The 27233-nt window shown below is 36.4% G+C and overlaps 1 protein-coding gene across 1 annotated transcript in view; it reads left to right on the top strand.

Annotated features, from left to right (window-relative positions):
• AP3D1 (adaptor related protein complex 3 subunit delta 1) overlaps positions 1-27233 on the top strand; it is a 137613-nt gene that overhangs the window by 81980 nt on the left and 28400 nt on the right. The window contains exons 13-21 of the mRNA XM_074204650.1: positions 521-669; positions 765-995; positions 2799-3030; positions 14271-14416; positions 14737-14878; positions 17252-17323; positions 21173-21248; positions 24680-24879; positions 25659-25732. Coding sequence (XP_074060751.1) covers positions 521-669; positions 765-995; positions 2799-3030; positions 14271-14416; positions 14737-14878; positions 17252-17323; positions 21173-21248; positions 24680-24879; positions 25659-25732 — 1322 coding nt within the window. The remainder of the gene's footprint in view (positions 1-520; positions 670-764; positions 996-2798; positions 3031-14270; positions 14417-14736; positions 14879-17251; positions 17324-21172; positions 21249-24679; positions 24880-25658; positions 25733-27233) is intronic.

The raw sequence follows: 27233 nt of genomic DNA on the forward strand, positions 1-27233 counted from the left end.
TAAATTTTATATCGATCAAGACTCTCAGGGTAACCCTAATACTGAGTAGATTCTTTTTAATTTCTTTTTCAATTATATGTAAAGATGGTTTCCTACACTCATTTTTAAAAAAAAATTATTTGTTGGTCTGGATAGGTGGTGCAGTGGATAGAGCACCAGCTCTGGAGTCAGGAGGACCTGAGTTCAAATCCAACTTCAGACACTTAATAATTACCTAGCTGTGTGACCTTGGGCTAGTCATTTAACCCCATTTCCTTGCAACCCCCCCCCCAAATTACTTGTTTTCCCAACTACATGCAAAAATAGTTTTCAACATAATTTTTTGTAAGATTTTGACTTCCTCATATTTCTCCTCCTATCTCTCTCCTCATTCCCCTTGACAGCAAGTAATCTTATATAATATGTACAATTATTTGTTTATTATTTGTATTATTTGTTATATGTTTAACATAAAACATATTTCTATAGTATACTGAATAGATTTCTTATTGGAAATCTTCTGATGCATTCTCTTTCACAGGTATCAAAGAAAAACTTAATGGAGATTGTGAAGAAACTGATGATTCATGTGGACAAAGCAGAAGGGACGACTTATAGGGATGAGCTGCTGACCAAAATCATCGACATATGTAGTCAAGCCAACTACCAGTATATCACCAACTTTGAATGGTCAGTTTCCTGATTTTTTTTTTAATTGAAGTTATCAAAAACCTGTCATGTCTTGTTGGAGAACTTAGCTTCAGTGGTCCCCTCTGCCTCCATAGGTACATAAGCATTCTGGTAGAACTTACCCGCTTGGAAGGAACTCGGCACGGTCACCTCATTGCTGCCCAGATGTTGGATGTTGCCATCCGAGTTAAAGCTATTCGGAAATTTGCTGTTTCCCAAATGGCTATGCTTTTGGACAATGCTCACTTGATAGCCAGTAACACCCAAAGGAATGGAATCTGTGAGGTGCTTTATGCTGCAGCCTGGATCTGTGGAGAATTCTCTGAGTAAGTTAGTCACTTAAAAGGGAAGTTGTGTTCTAAGGGGAAATGTTCATTTCTAGTTTCTAATCAGTTTTACTTGTAACTTTTGGCAAGTTTTCTTCCTCACTCTAAGTATAAAATTCCCAATTGGCACCTTGTCTTAAAGGATCATATCCCTTTTTCTTATATCTACTGCTAGTGCCCTTCTCTTTTTAATCTCTCTTGGTTATTGATCATCTCCAAGGAATTTGTTTTGTCTCTATTCAATTGACTCCAGATCTGTAGATCCAGCCCGGGCCTGTCCCACACCTTCAAATGACTACAAAGAGATTTTCAGCTCATTGTCCCATAGACATCATAAATTCAACTTGTCTAAAACAGAACTCATTCTCTTTCCCTCTACACCTTTCTCTCATTCAAATTTCCCTATTTCTGTTGAAGGAACCATTATCCTTCTAGTGTTTCATATTTGTCATCACCACATTATCCTGTGCTCCTCCTCCTCCATCCTAAAATTCCTTAGTTGCCAGATCTTGCTGCTGGTACCTTCTCAAAATCTCTTGCTTCTGACCCTCTCTTTTACTTTACATAGCTAACACTTCAGTTCATTCTCCCCTCAACCCATCATTTCTTACCCAGATTATTGTAACAGTTTTCTAAATTATTCTCCATGCCTCTAGATTTTACCCACACTAGTTCCTCCTACACATTGCTGCCAAATTAATTTTCCTTAAGGACAAACCTAATCATATGACTCCCCTACTCAATCAATTCTGATGACTTCTAGTTGTTTCTAGCATCAACTATAAGCTCCATTGTTTAGGCACCAGCCTCTTGTACCAATCTCATTGGAATTTATTCTCTAACACTATGCAGTCCAGCCAAATTGACCTTCTCTGTGTTCTTTACGTAGTATATTCAGTCTCCTGCTCCTATGCTTTTGAATTCTGACCTTTTTCCTCCTCATTAGAGTCACTTCCTTTAATATTTTTATTTTATTTTATTTTTTGGTTTTTGCAAGGCAGTGCAGTTAAATGACTACCCAAGGCCACACAGCTAGGTAATTATTAAGTGTGTGAGGCCAGATTTAAACTCCGGTCCTCCTGACTCCAGGGCTGTTGCTTAATCCATTGCACCACCTAGCTGCCCCTGAGTCACTTCCTTTATGGTGCAGCTCAGGTACAAACTTATGAATAAAACTTTGCCTGATTTCCCCCCATTGGCTAGTTACCTTTCTCCAAAACTAGTTTTTATTTGTATTAATTAACTTTATTTTTTTAGATTATATAGATAGATACCTGCACATACATATATATCATACATAGATTTATCTGTATTTGTCCCCCCACCCCACCCCCACCCCTTAGAATTAGCTTCTTTTGAGTAGTGATTATTTTATTTTTTGTACATGTAACCTGAGAATTTAACATAGTGCCTGACACGGTAGAAATACTTGTTGATTGACTGATTGGCTCCTTGTGATGGGAAGATGACTAGTTTCTGGAAACAAGTGCCTCATGGAACATGAATTCTGGTTGGTCCTACCAACCAAGAGAGACTTCTTAGGGTCTCATTTGGAAATTTTGTCATCCAAAGACCAGTCTAGCTGAGTACAGAGAGGGGCTCATCATGACATGAAAGCCACTCTGTGGTCCCCCCCCCCCCATAAAGCAGTTTATAAAGATTATCTTGGTGAAAGGAGAACCTCCACTAATGAGAGTATGAGTCATTGAAGTGCCTAATCTTATGCAAAAGTATCATAGATTAAAGAAAAACAAACTCTACAACAGTGGAATTTTAACCACAGACTTTTTTTGGTCATTTCAGACACCTTCAGGAGCCTCATCAGACTTTAGAAGCCATGCTGAGACCCAAAGTCACCACTTTACCAGGTCATATCCAAGCAGTATATGTGCAGAATATGGTGAAGTTATATGCATCCATTCTGCAGCAGAAGGAGCAAAGTGAGGAAAAGGAAGCAGCCCAGGAGATCACCCAGCTGATGATTGACCGGCTTCCTCAGTTTGTGCAGAGTGCTGATTTGGAAGTTCAAGAGAGGGTATTGAATCCAGAGCCACCCTTTTTTCCCCTCTCCCTTTGTATTTCATTTTAAGTGAAAAAACAAAACCAAACCATGCATTTTCAAATATTTCAAAGGATTTTTTTGCATATCATATGTCTATAATAGTTTTTTAGCTATTCTATTTTGCTTTCCATTTTCTGTTCATTCAGTCTTACATTTGTGTGCAGTTTTTTTTTATAATTTGGGAATATATGTCTTCAGTGTTCTAGTACTGCTTTCACTTTACATGTATTTCCAACTCTCTTTATAGTTCTTCATAATTTTTCTTTTCATTATAATATTCTGTTGAAGGGTAGCTTGGTTAATGGATAGAGAGGTCCAGGGGTGTGACCCTAGAGAGGTCACTTAACTCCTCATTGAAAGTTTTGAGACTTGTATCTACTGGAGTTTTCTCCTCCAGCAGCTCCTTATGCCTGTGAAATTATAGGACCAGTTTTCTCTCTTTGATATCCAATTTCATTGATTTGCTATCAATGAAACATTTAGTTTGTTCCAATTCTTTGCAGAGACAAATAATGCTGCTGTGCTAATCTATATATAAATCCAGTTAACAGAACTTTTTACTTTTATGGTGATATTCTTTGGATCCATGCTCAATAATGAGAGGAACTGTGAGTTAGTTAATAGAAAATTATCCTTGCTATCAGGAGAATTGATGTTCGTTCATCTCTGACACATTCTGTGACCATTGGGTACTCATCCTCTCATTGTACCAGGCACCTTTGTCAGACTCTGAAGCACCATTGCAATTATAGATCTGCTATGATAGAGGGAATCTCCTCATTGGGAACTCTCTGTACAGAGAAAATCATAGATATGCACCCTCAAAAAAATATTTCTAATGAGAGGATTATTGATCAAAGGATGTAATTATTGCAGAGACTTGAGGAAAATAGATCATAGCATCTGGAGCTGAAATGGCTAGTAAAGGTCATCCAGGTCTAATCCTGTAGTTTGTTTTGTTTGTTTTTAATCAGTGAGTTGAGTAAAGCCTAGAAAAGTTAAGCAGGCTTCACCAAGGTCAGGAGCAACCATGCTGGGACCCCAATGGAGTCCCTATGATTCTGAAGCTCAAGTTCTTTCTCATCACACCTTGTATTGTGTCCAGTAGGATTCTTCCAGTTTTTAGTTTCACTGCAATTTTCATGGGAAATTTATATTTTTTAGTGAAAAATTTTTTAGACATCTTTTAAATACCCCTTTTTTCTCATTTAAAAAAAATTATTAACTGAATATGGTACTAACTTTAATGATAGTATAGATAGAGAACATAGTCTCTACTTCTCTCCTCTATTATACAGATACCTTGGGTTAAGGCCTGTAGATGGAATATGAGGTATAAGGTCAATTGCCTGGAAATATAGATCCATATCTTTCTACTTCCTACTTGGAGGCCATATAAACCAAAAATATTCTACCTAATTACTATAATCATATTAATTATCACACCAGAAAAATGAACTTGACAGAATAGTCATTAAGGGTGATATGCTTTTATCAAAAAGCAGAAGAGTAGATGTTGCTATTAAAGTTACAGGATATATCCTGGGGTTCTGCATAGGCCACAGTACCGTTCAGTACCTCCTCAGGTTCTTGTTGCATCCCTTTCTTGATTTTATAATATTTGGCAAGTTTCTTCAATCATCAGATTTAGCTCCACAATGGATGTGTGCTGAAAAATCTTAAGCTTATTCAGGGATGTACTTATCCATCACACCCTTCAGGCCATTGCTTGCCAAAGGGGTCATCTACTGTCTTCTAGTGGTTTGTGGTCACGAGTTCTTCCCCAACCCTCAGTTGCCTTGGATGACCTCGACTGGGAGCCTAGCAATTAGTAGCTCAGGAGGCATTATTGACAATCTTAAGGGAAGTATCATATTTCTTGTACATTCCCATCACAAACCTGGGGACATCAGTGGGAAGGACATGGTTGATGGTCCTTCAGGGGATCCCCAGGATTTTCTAGAGCGGAGATTTTTTTTTTTTTTTTTAGGTTTTTTGCAAGGCAATGGGGTTAAGTGGCTTGCCCAAGGCCACACAGCTAGGTAATTATTAAGTGTCTGAGGCTGGATTTGAACTGACTCCAGGACCGGTGCTCTATCCACTATGCCACCCTAGATTCCCTGAGTGGAGAAGATCTTAGAAATTCTCTACCGTCCTTGACATCAGTATCTGTAGCTTTCCATTCTCTCCCATGGCAATGCCATGCCCAAGAACTTAGCATGAGTAAATCTTCATTGAAACATAAGAGCTGGGGCGGCTAGGTGGCGCAGTGGATAAAGCACTGGCCCTGGAGTCAGGAGTACCTGAGTTCAAATTATATTGAAATAATTATAAATATTTTTAAAATAAATTCATAGACCAGAAGTTAAGAGTTCCTAAATACTCTCTAAGATAGCTTCTAGTTCTAACTTTCTAGAATTCACAGTAGCTCCAAACTCTGACATTCTGTATTCTAAGGTCTTTGGTCTTTTAGTCTTTGTTCTGCAGTCCCTTCAGTTCTGACATTATGTGTTTTCAGCTTTGATAATCCATGAGATTTGTAGTTATTATGCCTAAAGTTTTTTCTTCTAATAGTGTTCCCTCTGATAGCTCATTTCAACTCAATAATCTTAATCAGCAAATGTTTGCTTTTTCAAAAATACTTTTATTAATCAGCCAAAATTGGCCATCTCATCTTCCTGCTTCATCACTCCTCCAGTAGAGAATGCAAGAAAGAAAAAAACTTATTACTTATATCAAAATTTACATGTAAAAATAGTTTTCAGTATTCACTTTTTGTAAAATTTTCAGTTCCACAATTTTTCCCTCCCCCTGCCCATGACAGCAAGTAATCTTAAATTATACCAAAAAGAAAAATGTTAATCAAAACAAAATTCTATGTTCACTGTGTCTAAAACATGTCTCATTCTGCATTCTAAACCCTTCTCCTCTCTATTAGGAAGTACATAGCATGTTTCATCATTAGTACTGTGGAACCATGTTTGGTCAATTACACTGATAAATAATTTTTCATCATATTTATATAATATAAATTGTTCCTACATTTCCTAATTTATGAGCATCTTCTCAGATTCCTTCACAGAAAGCTATAAATATTTTCTACATGCTTAGTTTGTTTTGCTTAGGGCAAATCCTTCCTTTAATCCATCTTCAAATTCCCCTCCTTCCCTTCTCCCCTTTCCCTCTTATTAGCCCTATTAAGTGAAATGCATTTTTGTACCTAACCCCTGGGTGTTTGTGTGTATTTGTGTGTGTGTGTGTGTGTGTGTGTGTGTGTGTGTGTGTGTGTGTGTATGTGTATGTGTGTGTATCTGTGTCTGTGTATTCCTTTTGACTAGTTCAGATGAGAGTAAGGATTATATGTCAACCACTTCCTTGTTTGTATAGATCTCTACTTACACACTTTAAAGATTATGAGATAATTTCCCCTAATCTTCCTTCCTCTCCCTTCCCAATGTATTCCTCTTCCCCTCTCATTCCATTTTTTTCCCTTAATATTATTAAGTTGTAACAGAATCATTTTTAGATCTTGTCTCATTGGACTGTGATACTTGATGATAGAATCCTCAGAGGACACTTAAATAGTTATGTGGCAAAGTGGATAGAGGGCTAATCCTGGAGCAGGAGTTCATCTCCTCATATTTGACTGCAAGCATTATATCGTTGTTTAATCCTTTTATGGTTTTTCTTTTATATTTACTTTTTATATGTTTTTCATCAGTAATACTTGGAAGTCCACTATTTCATTAAAGGATCATTTCCTCCCCCCCCCAGGATTATTCTCAATTTTTCTAAGTTATTTTTCTTTTATTTTTTCCATTTATATGTAAAGATAATTTTCAATATTCATTTTTTGTAAGATTTTGAGTTCCACGTATTATTTTTCCCTTCCTACCTTCTCTTCCCTCTCCCTAAGATAGTAAATAATCTGATATAGGTTATACATGTTAGAATTGTGTTAAATATATTTTTCCATGTTATATACTATGTAAGAAGAATCAGAACAAAAGGGGAAAAAACCATGAGAGGGAAAAAACATAAAGCATTAAACAAATTTTAAAAATAGAAAATAGTATGCTTTGGTCTGCATTCAGACTTCATAGTTCTTTCTCTGGATGTGGATGGCATTTTCCATCAGAATTTTAGAATTGTCTTTGATCATGTACTGCTGAGAAGGGCTAAGTCTGTCATAGTTGATCATCTCCCAAGGTTGCTGTTTATGTCTACAGTGGTTTCCTGGTTCTGTTCACTTTACTTGGCATTAATTCATGTAAGTCTTTCCAGGCTTTTCTGAAGTCTGCCCATTAATCACATCTTATAGAACAATAATACTTCCTAACATTCATATACCATTTGTTTAACCATTCCCCAATCAATGAGAATCCCTTCAATTTTCAGTTCTTTGCTACCACAAAAAGTTGCTATAAATATTCGTGTACACATGGGTTATTTTCCCCTTTTTTATGATCTCTTTGGAATACAGACCTTGTATTCATATTGCTGGATCAAAAGGACATGCAGTTTTATAGCTTTTTAAGCACTTGACAAAGTGATACTTATCTGTAAACTTGTGTTCTTTGCCTTTTGGGATATTGTATTTCAAACTTTTCTTTATAGTTTTCTTAACAGTGAAGGCTATTAAACCATGTATGATCCTAACTTTGACTCCTTTTGTAGTTGAATTAGTTCTTTCTGACTGCTTGTAGTATTTTTACTTTGACCTGGAAACTCTAGGTTTTGGCTGTGTGGTTTTTGAGAGTTTTCATTTGGGGGTTTCTTTTAAGAATTGACTGGTGAAGTTTATTTCTACATTGTCCTCTGTTTCTAAGAGCTACTAGGTAGTTTTATGATTCCTTGGAAATATGATGCTTTTAGTTGGTCATGATGTTCATAGTCCTTTTTTATTCTTTTTTTAAAATTTTTGCAAGGCAATAGGGTTAAGTGACTTGCCTAAGGTCACATAAATGAGTAATAAGTGTCTGAGGCTAGATTTAAACTCAGGTCCTCCTGACTCCTGGGCTGGTGCTTTATCCACTGTATCACCTAGCTGCCCCTGTCCATTGATTATTAAATTATTTTCTCTTCAATCTGTTTTCCAGGCCAGTTGTTTTTGCTGTGATCTACCATACATTTTCATCTACTTCTTCAGTTTTGTTTCAGTATTTCTTTTCTCATAAAATTGATGGCTTCTGTTTGACTCATTCTAATTTTCAGGGAATTTGTTGCTTGGGACGAGGTTTTATATCTTGTGACCAAACTGTTAATTGTCTTTCCCATTCTTTCTTCTGTAACTCATTTCTTTTCAAAATTCTTTCCCCTTAAGCATTTTCACTTCACTTATTAAAAAATATTTTTAAACCTTTTTAAAAATTCTTCATCTCCTCCAGGAATTCTAGTTGAATTTATGCCCAGGGTATGTTCTTTTTTGGATTCTTTCTCTTCCACATTTGTATCTTGATTATTTCTGCCATAATAATTCCTTGGTGTAGGCTTCTTTTTTTTGCTTGCTCATTCTTCCAACCTATTTCCTGATTTTGAACTATACTCTGCAGAACTTCTGGAGGACATCTCTGGGTTGGTCTGTTGTTGCACTGGGAATCTGTCCCCTTTTAGTGCTTCCAGGATGGTCTGATCCAGGGCAGTTGCTCCACATCTAGATCTGAACTCCACAAGGTCCTGACATTGGTTTTGGTCTGTGCAAGAGGGCACAATTGTTGAATTCCACTCTGTCAGCTAGCTGGAAAGCTCTGTTGGTTCAGAGAGGCAGAATTGGAGACTCCCCTTTAGTCTGGTATTCCTACCCTAGTTATTCTTCTACAGGCTGGGCTAGACGCTGAAAATGAGATTCTACTTCTCACTTGAGGTCTGAGTTGTACCATTACCACCACTACTGCTGCTGCCACATTGCCTGGCCCCCTACCCAGAATGCTACCCATTACACAAATCCCCCTTCTCAGTCTGCTATGTATAGGCAACAAAGTTGCTGGTTCTCCTGTCCCCACCAAAATTAGCAGTATGGGTCTGATGAGTCCATAGTATGGACTTCTTACCTTGGCGTGCTACTTCTCCTGGGGCACTGGTAACTGACTCCCTCCCCAGTGTCTATGGAATGGCTCTTTCTGTCTCCCTCTGTTGAGTGTTTTGGACAAATGATTCACTATGTCTTTCTTCCCCATCAGAATTTGGTCTGGTACATTTTCTAGTCTGTTTAAACAAATTTTGTGGAAGAGTACCTTCTTACTGATTCCTACCACTCCTATCTTGGCTTTTCCCCCAGGAAGCATTTATCGATCACCTACTGTATTCATATATATATACTACATTAGGTGATTTGGGTATGAGGTAAAAAATGAAGCAATTTCTGCTTTCAAAGAAGTTACATTCTGTTGAGGGAGAGAAGTACATATTTAAGTATATGCAGAATAAATATAAAATACAAGAAAGGTACTTAACTATAACATAAGACAGAAGGGCATCAGGAATTGGGGGATCAAGAAAAGCTTCTTATAAGAGAACGTACTTCAGTCTTGAAGAAAGAGAAGGATTCCACAAAAGGGAGAGATATGTTTGAAGTGAATTCTAGGCTCAAAGGATGGTCAATTCAAAAGTCAGAGGAAAGAGAGTTGTAGGACCCCCAAAAAAGGAGGCTTGCCCAGATTGTCTAGTATAAAGGAAATTCGTTATTTTGTAATTAAATTGGGCAAGATAGGTTAGAACTAGGTTTTAAAGAATTTTAAACATTAAATAGAGAAGTTTGTATTTTATCCTAAAGATGTTAGGGAGCCTTTGAATTTATTTAGAAGGGAAGTAAAAATGAAAGTGCTGCTTAGTTAATTTGAATTTTGTCAATAAACACTTCAAAACTGGCTAATGGTTTACTTAAAAAAACATTATTTAAATTGACCTGAACTATTGTGCTTTAAGAAATGGCTGCAATTTCCAACTTTTTTTTTTTTTTTGACATGTTTGGTTTGCAAAATTGCTGCTGTCTTTGGTCATTCTTGCTAAGGAAGACATTATTTTTGGATATTAAAGAAATCCTCAGCTCAGTTCAATTTGACACACATTTTAAAATCTCAATTACCATGTACTTTGTTCAGTTTAGCACAAATTTATTGTATGACTTGTAAAACACTAATGCTGAGTGTTGGAGAATGTAAAATTAAAACAAAAAATAACCTCTGAACTTAAGGACCTTAAATTTTGCTATGAGGGAGTAGGGTGTGGTAGGTGGGTTGGATGTAAGATAATTTGGGCATGAGGATTGTATATACTCAAAATGAAGTCAGTTTGGAGGCAGAGTTGAGCCTTAATAAGCTAAGTGGTATTCTTGCTTCAGGGCATCCAGGTGTATTTGGGGCTTAGGTGGCACAGATTGAGTTTTAGGGAGAACCAGGTAAACTGGCTTAGCTTGGTTTTTATCTATAGAGTATGTGAAGAGGGTACTTAATGAAATAAACTTGAAAAGAAACTGGGGCCTCTTGAGGACACGGTGCTGCTCTCAGTGGAGCCTTAGATTGTGTTTTTTGGTTGCCTTGTAATCAATGCTGTTGTCTTTTTTAAAACCTGTTACCCACTGAAACCCTCAGACCCTTTTCATATAAATTGCTGTCTAGCTGAACTTTCCCCTATCTTAAATATGGAAAGCTGGTTTTGGGGCCAGGTATAAAACCTGCCATTTAAACCCATTTAAATTTCAGTTAATTCAATTCAGCCCAAGGTTTAGTCTTTTTTTTCTGGGAAACTTTTTTTTTTATTAAAGATTTTATGTATTTTGAGTTTTATAATTTTCCCCCTAATCTTACTTCCCCCCCCCCAGAAAGCAATTTGTCAGTCTTTACATTGTTTCCATGTTGTACATTGATCCAAATTGAGTGTGATGAGGGAGAAATCAAATCATGAAAGAAGGAACAAAGTATAAGAGATAACAAGATCAGACAATAAGATAGCAGTTTTTTTTTTTAAATTAAAGGAAATAGTCCAAGGTTCTAGTCTTGAGAAGATTTTTTGGGAACCTAATTTTTCAGACTGTATATTAGATATTTCTCTTAACTTTGTGTCATTTATAGAATGTGTTTGTGTGTGTGCACATGCACACATCTAGATATATACACACATATGTACAGACATATATGCACAACCATAGAAGAAAGGAGTAAATGGAGGGAGGAAGGAAGGAATTTGGTTTTGAAAGTGCTTAATATGTGCCATATATTGTGCTAAAAACTGGGGATATAAGCCCAAGCAAATAAGACATTTTTTTGTCATCACAGACTTTACATTATACTGGAGAAAGACAACAAAAGGAGATAGGAAGGGGAGTTAAGTGTTCTCCTTGCTGGGCCATATGAGGCTGAGAAGGTGGACACTTCAGAGGGGGACCAGTGGTTATGGGATAAAGGATCAGCAAGCTCCCAGGGCCTTTTTCCAGGAGCACATTCCTCAAGTGCCCTTGGGGATTTCAGAATGACAGTAAGTCCTCCCTTGTTGGGTCTTAACTCACCTTCTCCATCTTGTCTTCATGAAGAACAAAAGAAACTTTGTCAAATGCTTTACTAGAGTCTAGCTCAATGAAATATGTAGACCAGTCATGATTATCTATCTTTCTAATAACCTTATCATAGAAAAATTAATCTTGCAAAACTTATTATGAAGGAATCCAGTTTGGTTTTTCCCTTTCTAACTGCTCAATTTAATATAGCTGATCCTTTATGTCTCAGAACTTTGCCAGAAATAAAAAAACATGCTTATTAGACTTATTATTCTTTTTTCCTTTAAGACTATAATACTCTTGATTCATTCTGAGTCCAGTATTCCTCTCTTTAGCACATCCCACATTCTCCAAATATCTTGTATATATCTGACTTATCCATAGTTGTTTATCTCCTTCATTAGCACTAAGAATGGGCATTTTTGCTTTTTTTCTATTCTCTGTGCTGAGCAGTATCTGACATATGTTAGGAGTTTAATCAATGCTTATTAACTTGAATTCACTTAGAAGTCCATGCCATTCTCTTGTGTTCATATATTTCCTGCCTTTGTTTCCATCATTGTAAACTCTTTTTTCTTAGAACATGAAGTAGTTGATATGTTTCATGTGCATCTACATTGATGGTCTCTTTGGGCAACTTAACTTTTTCCTCTTCATCAAAATGATTTTTCTTTATATCTTCCAAATCTTATTCTTTAAAATTTATAGAATTTTGGGCGGCTAGGTGGCACAGTGGATAAAGAACTGGTCCTGGAGTACCTGGGTTCAAATCCGGCCTCAGACACTTAATAATTACCTAGTGTGGCCTTGGGCAAGCCACTTAATCCCATTTGCCTTGCAAAAAACCTAAAAAAAAATTATAGAATTTTACTTCATAGAATTCTTCCTTTTCATTCTGTGGCCCCTTTGAAATCCACTCTCCCAGAATTTAAGCTGCATATGGGTCTGTGGTCCTCTGTTCTCCCATCACAAACTCTTATTACAAGTATCTTTCTTTTTTTCTTCTAAACATTAAATTATTAAGGCAAGTCAAATTATTAACTACTATCCTTGTAGAAATGACAAAAATTATCAGAATTTATATTACTGTAATGCCATTCCCAGATTACAGATAATGTATGATGAAAAATTTCCTTTCTCTTGATAGAGGCTGGAGACCATGGAATCTGGGTCTGTATGCTGGCAGACCTGATTGATGTGTTGGTGCTTTTTTAAATCATGCATCTGTTACAGTGACTTGAGCATGGTTATTAGGAAGTGCCAAAGTGTAAAAAAAAAAAATCATAAATATTAAAAAAAAACAGGTTTTCTAGCATATGTCTAGTTAATTGATGGTTTCTCATCACAACTGTGATGTGTATTGTATCTCTCTCTACCTGACTTCCAAGTCTGTTTCCTAAATTCCTCATGTAGTTTCTTTTTTGGTACAAGATCCTAATTGCAGTTAGCTGTAGTCCTTCCAGCCCTTCTCTCTCCTTTCCCTATTTTTAATAATAGTTTTTTTATTCCTGACTTTTGCATCCTCTGGGTTTCTTCCTCTCATACCCCATTACTCCTTCTTTCCCAGAGAGCAACCTTTATGTGCCACCTCCTTCAAGAGGTTTTCCCGATGACCCTCATTGTTTCTGCTATCACTATGTATTTATTTGGCTTATTTAGCCTCTTCTCATCTGGAAACATGTTCATTCTCCTAGTATAATGGCAATTCCTTGAGGACAGGAAACTGTTTCATTTCCTAGTACATATTAACATGGTACCTGCCACATGGAAGACGTTCAATGTAAGTGTTGTCTCTTTAATGGGTAGATTCTGTCAGGATCCTTCTTGTGCATGTAAAACACTAAAAATGGAAAGTCTTTGTCCAGATTTCACCTCCTGTATTATAATGGAGGTGAAACAGGGAGGATGAAGTAAAGGGGAGATCAAAAAGCCAAGTGCCCTTGGATATTTGAGATAGGACCAAACATTAACAAGTAGAGAGAGAGAGAGAGAATCAAGGAAAGTTCTACAAAGGAGGCATCTGTCATTTGGTTTGAGACTTGAAGAAGGCTTCAGAGAATTTCAAGTCATTTCAACCCTTCCTGATGCATTTCTCAGTATGTATGAGCCCCCCCCAACACAGTGTGAATCCATATATACAGTAGTATATATAGTATTTATTCTAAATACACTAGGTGCAATATATATATATATATATATATATATATATATATATATATATATACACACACACATCTATACACATAAGGATGCATATAGTTTATGTACATATATAATTGATAAATGCATTATTCTAGATATGTATGTTGATATAACACCATTAGTAGACATAGTAAACATTAAGATTTCCTTTTTTTTAGGTTTTTTTTTTGGTTTTTTTTTTTTTTTTAGGTTTTTGCAAGGCAAATGGGGTTAAATGGCTTGCCAAGGCCACACAGCTAGGTAATTATTAAGTGTCTGAGACCGGATTTGAACCCAGGTACTCCTGACTCCAAGGCTGGTGCTTTATCCACTACGCCACCTAGCTGCCCCTAAGATTTCCTTTTAAAGCAAATAGTGCATGTTGACTTTTACAGTCTCTTCTCTAAGAGTCTTTTTAGCTGCAAGTTTTGGTTCTGGTATCAGAGTACAATAGATGTTTGTAATTTTTTAATTCACATTCTCAACAAACATATACGTGTTTTGACAACTTCCTTATAATACTGTGGTTCTTATTCTCTAGGCTTCTTGCATCTTGCAATTGATTAAGTATATTCAGAAACTACAAACAAAGGAAGTACCAGTGGCAGAAGAAGTGATTGCCCTGTTTGCTGGGGAATTGAACCCTGTGGCTCCTAAAGCACAGAAAAAAGTTCCTGTCCCAGAGGGGTAAGTCTGCTATACCTAGTCTCAGAGTATAAATCTGGATTACCTTGAAAGCAATAAATGTAGGCATATTACTTCTGTGATTATTTCTTACCTGAACTGATCTCACCAACCAGTCAGAGATGAGAAAATAGTAATTCAGAGCTTCAAGTCTGGGGAACCCAACTTTGTTTTTTAACAAGAGGATAGAAAAGGAAGCTGTCATCTCTATTGAACTTGTCAGAATATTAGGATTCTTTTGGTTGAACAAAGTACTTTTTGTCCCAGAGATCAGAAAAATGTGGCATTTAGATGTGTTATATAAATATATTGCTTGTGTTTAGTCTGGACCTCGATGCATGGATCAATGAACCTCCTTCAGATAGTGACTCTGAAGATGAAAAACCCAAAACCATTTTCCATGATGAAGAACAAAGACATTCTAAACATCGGCAACCTGAAATTGATGAAGAAGAGTTGGCTAGGGTAAGCAAGCTACAAAACTCCTGTCCAAGCTACAAAACTCCTGTCCATAGACTTATATTTAATTACTTTAATTTAACAAATCATGTTTAATTACTTTCTTTAGAGAATCTATAGTGGGATAGTGCTGGCAGTCATACTAATGAGATCTGTAGAGGCATATTACATATTCATGCTCCAAACACCAATTTCCCCATCTTTAAAATAAGAAGGTAGATCTAAATGAATTCTCAAATCATTTCTAGGTTCATGTTCTGTAGTTCTGAATTTAATAACTAATATTCAATGTTTAGTATTTTATATTCTTGTGCCAGTTAAATAATTTTCTTCAATACTCTTCCTAGGTTCTCTTCTAAAAAGGATATTGTATTCTCTTACTTTTATTTGTTATGTTCATTGAGAAAATTTGTTTGTGACAGAACTCTGCTAGTCACAGACTTGGCTTCTCTTTGAAATAAACAGAAATTTTGAAGATTTTCCTATTCTCTTTATAACTAAACAGATGCAGTAATCATAGTACAGATATAAAGTCTTGTTATATAAAAAAAACTCTTTAAAAAACAGCTCCTTCCATCCTAGCAAGAATTTACATGAATTTTTTTTAACACGAATTTAAAACCCAGTGTTAGGTTTTGATTTGCTATGAATAAAATTTCCTATGGCAACTGTGAATTCAGAAGCAGACATTTCTTTAAATATAGATATCCCTATCTAAGTACTATATTAATCATAGTTCTTAGAATTAATGTGCATTTTAGATTAAGTTCAATACTTCTAGGATCTTATCAGATTGAGTATTCTTTCTGTTCTTACAGATTCCAAGTTTTGTTTCTAATTCAATTTTATAAACATTTCTTAAATGCCAGTTACATGCCAGGGATGCAAATCAAAAAGAAACCAGTCCCTTATTTTCAGTAACCATTTGTTAAGTATGAATCAGTGAGCTTCCATCTACTGTAGTGAAACAGATCTACACAGTTAAGCACATGCCCAGTGATTTGATGGTAAGATTTGTGAGAATTGGGAAGGGCTGCCTGGAGGAGGAGGAGAAGGAGGAACACTTGGATTGAGCTTTTAATAGAAGTAGAGTTACCAGAAGTGAAAGTGGGTAAGGAGAGCATTCGCGGGATCAGGGCTGGCTATTGGGAAGGGACAGAGGGACAAGGTGGAAATATCAGAGATAGAGAATATGCCAGTGGAGAATCTCATAAGTCAACTATGTCTGGCCTTTTTGGAGATGAGCTACACTGAACTAAGTAAGCCCTGGGCTCAGAAAATGAATAGATAGGTCTTTGATAGACCTGTAGTAAAATCCTTTCCAGCCTGACCACTTTTTTTTTTTTTTTTAACAAATCCTTCAAGAATCCATGGTCACAGGGATGGCTAGGTGGCGCAGTGACTGGATAGAGCACCGGCCCTGGAGTCAGAAGTACCTGAGTTCAAATGCGGCCTCAGACACTTAATAATTACCTAGCTGTGTGGCCTTGGGCGAGCCACTTAATCCCATTTGCCTTGTAAAAACCTGAAAAAAAAAAGAATCCATGGTCACCTTCATACCATAATGAAACAACAGTATAGGACTATAAGGAAGGATTATATAGATGGAGCTAGGATTAAATTGAGCTCTTCCAGATGACCATTCTGCATTGATGTCAAGAAATGTCCTTGCATATAGACAGCCAAGGTTTTCTGCATTTCCCTACTTTTGTCTATTTGTGTCTCAGCTGCCTTCTTTTCTAAAATCTGCCTTCTTAAGTAATTGGTCCATCTTAAAATGCTTTTCATTTAATAGCATGTGGAGGATATTTTGCAAGGATCATTATTTTATAATTTGCAGATAAGGAAACAGGACTTAATATAGTCCCAGCTGGGACTCAGTCTTAAGATTCCTAGATCTTTGACTTTGATTATATCACCTTTCCATAAAAGGAAAAGATTAGCACACACAAGAGCCATGTTTTCATGCAAGCATTTTGTAAATTTGTCACACCGAATTGAACTTTTCAGATTTTTCATCTGCCTTTTGTGAAAAAAAATTTAGTCCTGATATTTGCTATTCTTACATAATACTGAAAATTGAATTGGTCATAATAGTTTATATCTAAATTAATCAGGCAAGAAATGCCTCAGGTATACTTTAAAAAATTTTTTTTATTTATTTAAGATAATGGAGTTAAGTGACTCGCCCAAGGTCACACAGCTAGGCAATTATTAAGTATCTGAGATGGGATTTGAACTCGGGTCCTCCTGACTCCAGAGCCATTGCTCTATTCACTGCACCACTTAGCTGCCCCTCAGGTATACTTTAAATACACTGCCCCTAAATTCAATTTTCATTTGTTTGTTCCTTTTTGCGTAATATTTAATGTGTCTCAGCGTCGGGAAGCACGGAAGCAGGAACAGGCCAACAATCCGTTTTATATCAAAAGTTCTCCGTCACCTCAAAAGGTAAGTATGAGACTACTTTCTGTATATAAGCCAAGGCCAAAAGTAACTCTTCAGTAGTGGAATGAGTATTATCCTATGTATTTTCTCTTTATAAGCATTGCATTTTTATTCATGTTTTGTATGACTTTCAAAAGTTCTGAATAAATGAATTACCTTTTTTGTTTAATAGTTAACAGAACCAAGGTGACAAGTTTTATTGTTTTAGGCCAAAAAGCCAAAGGAAATTTTGCTGAATAGAAGGGCAGCTAGGTATTTCAGTGGATAGAGTACTGGCCTTGGAGTCAGGAGGACAGGAATTGAAATCCAGTCTCAGGCACTTGGCTCTTGACACTTACTAGCAGTGTGACCTGGGGCAAGTCATTTAACCCTGATTGTCTTCAGTCATCCTGATTTATAATTTGGTCATTGGATCCAGATGGCTCTGGAGGAGAAAGTGAGACTGGTGCCTTAACACAGCACCCCCTCACTCAAATCCAAATCATATGCTTATCATGGCATCACCTCTCTTGACATCATGGTCTGATTTGATAATGAAAGACAAACAACAATAATTTATATTTCTCTAGTGGATAATGATTTAGAGGATTTTTTGTATGACTAGATAAGTTTGATTTCTTCATCTGAAAACTTCCTATTTATATCCTTTGACCATTTATCAATTGGGGATGACTTGTTTCTCATAAATTTAAATCAGTTCTCTAAATATTTGAGAAATGATGTTTTTATTAGAGACATTTACTGTAAAAATTGTTTCCCAGTTTTCTGCTTTCCATCTAGTCTTGGTTGCATTGATTTTAATATAATCAAAATTATCCATTTTACATGTAGTAATGCTCTGTTTCTTTTTTGGTCCTGAATTCTTCCATTCTCCCTAGATCTGACAGATAAACTATTCCTTGCTCTCCTAATTTGCTTAGGGTATCACCCTTTGTGTTTTAATCCTGTATCTATTTTGACAAAATCTTGGTATAAGGTGTAAGATATTTCTTCTGTACTGTTTTCCGTATTTCCCAGTAGTTTTTGTCAGTGAAGGCTTGTTCCATAAGTTGGCATCTGTGGACTTATCAAATGCTAGATAACTGTGGTCATTTACTACTCTATCTTGTGTACCTAATCTATTTTACTGATCTACTACTCTTATTTCTTAGCCAGAACTAGATAGTTTTCATTATTACCATTTTATCATACAGTTTGAAATCTGGTATGGCTAGTGTACCTTTCTTTACATTTTTTCATTTATTCTCTTGATAGTCTTGTTCTTCCATATGAATTTTATTAGGATTTTTCTAGCTCTATAGAAATTATTTTTTTGGTAATATGATTGATATGACACTGATTAAGTGAATTAATTTAGATAGCATTATCATTTTTATTACTGGTTCAGCCAACCCATGAGCAGTTAATATTTTTCTAATTGTTTATATTTGTCTTTATTTGTGTGAAAAGTATTGTGTATTTATGTTCATGTAGTTATATTGCCTGCAGTTATTTTTAAGGTGATTTCTCTGTTTCTTGCTGCTGGACTTTGTTGGTAATATAGTGAAATGCTGATAATTTAGTTTGTTTAACACACACACACACACACACACACACACACACACATATATATATATGTATATACATTTATAATACAACTCTGCTAAAGTTGTAATTTTTTTCAACTAGTTTTTTAGCTGATTTTTTAGGATTTTCTAAGTATACCATCATATCATCTGCAAAGGTCGATAGTCTTATTTCCTTATTGCCTCTTCTAATTCCTTCAGTTTTCTTGTCTTATTGCAATAGCTAGCATTTCTAGAATAATACTGAATAATAGTGGTGATAATGGGCAGCCTTTCTGGCTTCTCTATAGATAATGTTAGCTGATGATTTTAGATAGGTATTATTTATCATTTGAAGGAAAACTCCTTTTATTCTTATGGGCTTTTTTTTTGGCAAGGCAGTGAGGTTAAGTGACTTGCCCAAGGTCACACAGCTAGGTAATTATTAAGTGTCTGAAACTGGATTTGAACTCAGGTTCTCCTGATTCCAGGACTGGTGCTCTATCCACTGCACCACCTAGCTGTCCCTCCTCTTGTATTTTTAAAAGAAATTAATGTTACATTTTGTCAAAAACTTCTGCATCTATTAGCATAATAATATGATTTCTATTGGTTTTGTTATTGGTAAGGTCAATTATGCTAATAATTTTCTTAATATTGAACCTGCCCTACATTTCTAGAATAAATCCCATCTGGTCATAGTGTATGGTTGTTCATATAGTCAAAAGTAGCATAAAAGAACAGCTTATTTGTGCACAGCATTCATCTCTGTTCATTAACCTGAACTTTTGATCTTTTGGAGATTGTGATATGAAATTATTCACAATCATCACCAGAAGTTCATTGGAATTTAAAAGATGGGGTTTACCTTAGGGAGAATCTGAGTTTCTTTTAAAGCACTGTACTATTATTCAAATGCAGTTCAGTCGGCTCTCCTTATTCAAGCCTGACCCCAATCATTGTTATCAAGAAATCTTTTACAATCTTAATTCATGCAAGGCAGTTGCTTCATTGGATGAGAGCCTTTCAGAATGCATGTTGTTCTATCAATCATGTTCTTACTTCTAATCTATTTATTATGTGCACAGTAGGGTTGCATTCTCTGCATCTTTTAAATATTTGTGAGAATGTTAAAATGTGGTCTGTTATGAAATGTCCTTTGTGAAAACTTGCCTGTTCTCTTCTTATATTGTCATCAGGGATACTCTTGTTATTTGTGTAAATTATTCCCATAAAGGTTTTATAGAAATGCAAAAGTTAGAATGAGTTGGTTGTTGATATCTTATCAGTTGATATCTTATCAGTTGCTATCCATGATTTTTTCTAATAAAAACAGAAAGAATTATCAATAAAATTCACATAATACATTAAGATTTGCTCATCTTAAATACATTCCTACATATATTATTTCATCTGAGCCTTAGTACTTAGAGGGGGTCCCCTAGTACAGTAGAATTGCAAATTTTGAGTCAGAATCGTTGGGTTTGATTCCAGGCTCTGCCACTTCCTGCCTTTGTGCTCATGAACAGGTTATATAACTTCACAGTCTCAGTAAAATCAGTGCAGTACCGCTCCTCAGTAAGACCCAGGCTTGTTTGAACTGATCCACAAGGTTCCTGCTAGCTCTCACCCTGATTTGGAAACCACCCTGTGGGAAAGAGACTCTTGAAAGGTGGTTTTGGTTTTTAGACATCTGATAGATGAAGCGACAGAAGCACAGAAAAGTTGAGTTTTCTTAGCCATATTTGAGATCCTGTTGTCCTATTAGGAGTTCATCTCATTCCTATGCACAACCATCCTCTTAGAGAACTTGAAAACAGTCAGGCTTGAGGAGATGCCCTCCATGTGAGGGATGTGACATCCCCATTACTTTTCTTTTTTCCCGATATGGCTCTCCATTCACTTTCTGAAGACAAGCATGTTTTCTCTGCCCATTATGTAAAAAAGCCTCATAGTGTATGTTTACATTGGGTTTTGTGACTATTACCTTTTCTCTAAAGCTTTCAAAACATTCTGCATCACATGGATTCAGATTGCCTTTCTGGGTCAAATTAAAATACAAGACTCAATTCTTAGTGATGGCCTTTGATTAATTTTTTTTTAGATTTTAGCCAAACCACTAAAGAACATTCCCCAATAAAAGACTTGGATATGCAGATTATAATTAGCTGCGGGTTTTTTTGATGTCCTAATGACCTTCAAGATTTGTCCTTTATTCTTTTAGTCAATTAACATTAAGTAATGTTATTATTTACTACTTAGTCTAGTTTATTTTCTGTAATATTTCTTTTGAAATTTTCTTTTCTAGCGGTATCAGGACACACCTGGTGTTGAGCACATACCTGTGGTCCAGATTGATCTCTCAGTTCCCTTGAAGGTTCCAGGCAAGTGTGTGCTAAAGATTTATCTTCATTATTTTCAGAAACTGAATTTCTTTTTTTTTTTTAAGTTTTTTCAAGGCAATGGGGTTAAGTGACTTGCCCAAGTCCACACAGCTAAGTAATTATTAAGTGTCTGAGGCCGGATTTGAACTCAGGTACTCCTGACTCCAGGGCCAGTGCTCTATCCACTGTACCACCTAGCTGCCCCCAGAAACTGGAATTTCTGATTTTTCCTTGATGCCAAAAACCAGGAGAATTGTAGACCTTCAGATTCACCCTATTGCCAGGGTCATAAATGAAACTTTGCTTTAGTAGAGTTGCTGAGATGAAAGTGACATCAAGAACTGTCCAAGCTAATCAGCTCAGTTTTCTAACAGGAAGAAAGAGGAAGAGAATTTTATAATAGTAGTGTTAAGATATTATTGATAGTCAACTGGAAAGACCTGGTCAGCTCCTACCCCTGGCTTGTTAGTCATATGATCCTGGCCAGATGATTTGACCTCTCCTTCACACTTTCCTACCATGGCCCCCAGAATTCAGACTGCCAGTTACAGAGAGAGGAGACTTACTAGGAATCCCCTGTCCCAAGGAAGGCATAAGACTATTCCAAAAAAGAAGTGTTCAAGCTATAGAATTTCCCCCCCTTAAAAGATGCCACTTCCTGGGCCAATAAGAGTTTTAGAAAGCAATGAAGTATGCCTCAGACAGTTAGAAGTGGGATACCGCCCCCCCCCCCCCCAGTTCTGTCAAAGACAGAGTTTATAGATTTTGTTTTTATTTCTGCATAAGAGGAAAATTAAATTTCTCTGGAAGATTACATTTCTCTGAGTTCAAAAAGGAATTCCCCATCAGTTTCCTTTTTTCAATATACTGTCAGTAGGATATGGAGAAATCTAGAAAAACTTCACCATTTGGAATTGAGACTGCCTTGGCAAAGTACATAGAACATCAAGGGCCTTCTGTGCCAATTGATATGAAAAGATATTAAGGCCAAAATGTACTTCTCCACTCTTGAAAAGGAGAAACAGCAAATAATCTTTATATCTCCCTGAATATGGTACTGTCCTTTGTAGTAGTGAGTCCTTAATGAATTATTGAATTAAATAATCCACTAATTATTATTAATTTGTTCAAATGCTAAAAATAATTTCACAAATTATAGTGAGAAATAACTATTATAACAGTTTTAATTTTTGAAAAATTAAAAAATGAAACTTTTACTCCTCCATTATGATTTTTGAGGTATGTAAATTTTTTTTTTTTGGCAAGGCATCAAATAAAGTGACTTGCCTAAGGTCACACAGCTAGTAAGTATGAAGGTCTGGAGGTATATGATAGCTTAGATCCTCCTAACTTCAGGACTCGTGCTCTACCCACTGTGTTACCCAGCTGCCTTATTCAGCAGTTTTGAATGATCATTGCCAGAAAAATAAAGACTACAATAGGAGCTTGGCACTGATGAATATTGATTTAATTCTTTTGAATTTTAATTGAATTTGAAATATAGTTTCATATATTTATTGGCTTTATGTCAGAAGAATTTTGTCCAAAAAAACTACAATTTAAAGTCAGAATGGTGCCATTCTGATAGCCAAGACAGGGTGTAAGTGATAGACCCATAAAATTTCTTTCCTTTTATTAAAAAAAAAATTATTTTTTTTTTAAATTGACATCTTTTCTGTTTGTATCACCTTTATTTCCATACATATTTCTCTTTTCAGGGAGCCATATCTTATAACAAAAAGAAATTCAACAAAACCATCACATTAAATCTGATAATATGTACAATATTTAATTTCCATAAATCCCTACATCTGTATGGTGCAGTGGATAGAGTGCTGGACCTGGCATTGAGAAGATCGGAGTTCAGATTTTCCCTCAGTCACTACTAGCTGTGGGACTCTGGGCGAGTCACTTAGCCATCAGTTTTTTAATTTGTAAAATGAGCTGGCAAAGGAAATGCAAACCACTCTTTGCCAAGAATACCCCAAATGGGGTCACAAAGAGTTGGATGCAACTAAAAAGACTTAATTCCCCAACTTCTATAAAGAAGAGAGGAAGATAAGCTATTCTTTGAAACCAGTTTGATCATTATAATTCTTGTGATTTATTTTCAAAAGTAGAGTTTTATAGTGGGGAACCTGTAGCTCAGTTTATCCTGAAATTGTAAAGAATATGTTATAAACTGAACGAATGGTTTTGTTGAATTGATAACAGACTAGATCAAGGCTGTTAAAATTTGTCCCAAGAGTCAAATCCTTCTGCTCTGTTCCCTTGACTCACCCTGGCTCTTTTTACTAGCTTGCAAGCAAACAGAATCCTACAGTAGATCATCTAAGGGCAGTATCATAAGCCTTCATAGGATGTCAGTGTTGAAAGGGATCTTTTTATATGAAATACATTGTCAGAACTTCAAGGAATCTTAGAATATAGATCATATTTTAGAACTTAAAGGCACTTTGCAAATGATCTGACTTATCACTCTGTAGCATATTTGTTTGGAAGAAATAAGAGTTTCAGTAAACTTTTGGGTAGATAAACCTGAGAAGTAAATAAGGATACTTTGAAGGATGAAATAAATAAACCATGTGTTAATGACATTCAGAATCTATGTGTTTTATACATTTTTTTCAAAATTGTCATGAATTCTTTACTTTTTTTCCCCATTGAAATAGAAAGTACCTTGGGTCTGTTTTAGGTCTAGATTTATGAGTATGTAATATGTAATTCTTCTGGCTACTCCCAAAGAAGTTGAGAATGCAAGCAATTAGCAAATATTATAACATGGCCATATCACTAGACCAACTTTCTCTGTCCCTCAGTTCTCAAAATGAATGCCTTCCCTGCATTAACAACTTGTGACTGAGAGTTGATCTGCTACGACTTGACTGGCAACAGGGAGGGAAGTTCAGCAAATCTGCCTTTAGCACCTGGGTTAAACATTAGCGGTACAATACTGAGTAGGGCACCATCCTTTCTTGAAGGTGTCCACAATCTAACTGGGGTGGTGTGGTGTGGAATAAATATACATGTAATGGTGATACCAGGGAGAGGAGGTCCACTCCAAATCCCAAGAACTATTGAGGAGGGAGAAGACCCTTTCACCTCTAATGATGGTATCAAAATATGCTTCCACCTGGAGTTTCCTGCTGAATCTTTCTGAAGGAGGGGAAGGACTTAAATAGAGGGAGGAGAGGGTCATGAAGGGAGCCATTCTAGGCACAAGGATTAGTAAGCAAAGACAGACCAAAAGGAAGGGTAGCAGTATATGACAGTGCCATGCTCTTGATTTACTTGGGAGTTGGGGATAAGCCCTTCTGTGCCATCTCTGTTTTTTGCCATTTATATCTTTGAAACTTTGTGCCTCATCATTCTTGAGTTTAGTGTCCTTAACAGGCTCTGGGCCTCAAAACTGTAATTGTACTCTATTATAGGTATTCCTATGTCAGACCAGTATGTGAAGCTTGAAGAAGAACGGAGACATAAACAAAAACTTGAGAAAGATAAGAAAAAGAAAAAGCAGAAAAAGGAGAAGAAAGGCAAGCATCGCCGGCACAACTCACTTCACACAGAAAGTGATGAAGACATAGCACCTGCACAGCAAGTGGATATCATCACTGAGGAGATGCCTGAGGTTAGCATGCCGCACATCCCTTTACCCATCCCTTCATTTTATTCTGTGGTTATCTTTGCAGGATAAGGTATAGAATTAACTGATTTAAGGTACAGCTGACTTTCCCCCAGGTCTGTGTTTCTGTAGCTTCACCTGAGTCACCACAGTCTGAGGTCCTGACTTCTCTTCTAGAACAGGACCCTGCTGAATGACATTGTCCTGCTGTTCCCGCTTCCTTTCCTATTTTGACATCCTTAAGGGTCATACTTTATGGGGAGAAAACACCGAACCAGAGGCAAGAACGAGAAAGCAATGAGTCAGTTGTGATTGGTAACAAACCCACATCACACCTTTTGGCTAAGCAACATAGCTTCCTCATCCATTGCCTTCTGCTGCATCACTAATAGTTTAACATACATTTCACTCAGTAGTCATGTTTATGTAGAAGGTCTGTAACATATGTGGGGCACTGCTTAAGTGATCATTTAATTTGGTTTTGGTAGAATACTCTCCTAAATAATATGGATAGAATGTCCATCTGTGGGTCTCAGCAATAAATGCTGCTATCCAGCTATCTGTTGGTTTCTTGAGCACTTTAGTGGAATCTTTCCTTCTAAGTGTGCCTTTGGAAATGTGAGCATTAACTGTTTAGATAGCTTTCAGCCTTTCCACATAAAACTAGAGTCATTGGGGCTCCTTGGTTTCAGAAGTTAGACCTAGTTAGAAAGGATGATTTATGTATAAACAGACTGACTCTCTTTTATTTCTTTCTCCCTAATCCTCCCTCGCCCAACCCCTAGAATGCACTTCCAAGTGACGAAGATGACAAAGATCCCAATGATCCCTATAAGGCCCTGGATATAGATTTGGATAAGTAAGTACATTGAATTTTTTGGCATTTTGCCTGTTGGTTGAAATGCTTCTGGAAATATAGTAAGCACTTCCATTATTTAGGAACTTTTATGAATAGAAGAGTTCAGGCATTCCTGAATCATAACTATAAAGTTAGAAGGGTCATTTGTGTCTATCCAGTTCAGTCTCTTTCCTCATGCTTGAGTCCTTTCTGTATCATCCATAGTACTTAAGCCTATTCTCAAATAACTTCAAGAATAGGGAGCTTACTACCTAATAAGGTACACCCTGTCCCATTTTCTGGCATTTTCTGGGATAGAAAGTGTCCCTGTAATTTTCATTCATTCCTCTCAATTGTGTCATCTGGAGCAGAGCTGTCCAAAAATGCTGCCCACAGAGTGATTTTATATAACCTCCTGTGAGTTTATTAAATGCTTTAGTAAACAAAGCTGAGCTAACCACAGAGCTTTCACTAAAACGGCAAATCAAAATGTATTGTCTACTATATCAATAAAAACTTTTTTAATTAGGGTTTGTTTTTTGTTTTTTTTTTTGCAAGGCAATGGGGTTAAGTGGCTTTCCCAAGGCCATGCAGCTAGGTAATTATTAAGTGTCTTAAGCCTGATTTGAACTCAGGTACTCCTGACTCCAGGGCCGGTGCTCTATCCATTGCGCCACCTAGCTGCCCAATAAAAACTTTTAAAAGTAAGATTGGACAGCCCTGATTTAGAGCAAAGCAGGAAAAAGCCTCCTCATTCTTCTGTGTGGCATCTCTTTATTTAAAAATCATAATTATGAGCACACTAAGTCTGGCCTTTGGGGAAAGGAATGACAAACCACTCCAGTATCTTTGTTGTTGCTGTTGTTTTTTGTTTTTTTGTTTTTGTTTTGCAAGGCAATGGGGTTAAGCAGATTGCCCAAGGCCACTCAGCTAGGTAATTATTAAGTGTCTGAGCCTGGATTTGAACTCAGCTACTCCTGACTCCAGGGCCAGTGCTCTATCCACTGTGCCACCTAGCTGCCCCCACTCCAATATCTTTGCCAGAAAAATCTCCCAAAAAGGATCATGAAGAGTCAGGTGTGACTGAAATGATTGAACAACACATATCATTTCTTCTCTAGGTTAAAATTACTTCATTCCTTCAATTTGTTTTCATTTTTCTAATTATCCTTCTCTGAATGTGTTTCCACATGTCCTGATCCTTTTTTTTTTTAGGTTTTTTGGCAAGGCAATGGGGTCAAGTGACTTGCCCAAGGCCACACAGCTAGATAATTATTAAGTGTCCGAGGCCAGATTTGATCTCAGGTCCTCCTGACTCCAGGGCCGGTGCTCTATCCACTGCGCCACCTAGCTGCCCCTCCTGATCCTTTCTAAAAATGTGCCCAGAATGAACACAGGCGTCCATCCGGTAAATTAGAAATTTTTCTTGTTTTCTTCATTATCTGAAAGCATTGATCGTTTTATTTTTTGCTTTTTCTTTAAAAAAGAAACTTTAATTTATTAACTTTAACTTTAAAAACTT

Source organism: Macrotis lagotis, chromosome X (genome assembly GCF_037893015.1).
Source record: "Macrotis lagotis isolate mMagLag1 chromosome X, bilby.v1.9.chrom.fasta, whole genome shotgun sequence".
NCBI classification, from domain to species: Eukaryota; Metazoa; Chordata; class Mammalia; order Peramelemorphia; family Peramelidae; genus Macrotis; species Macrotis lagotis.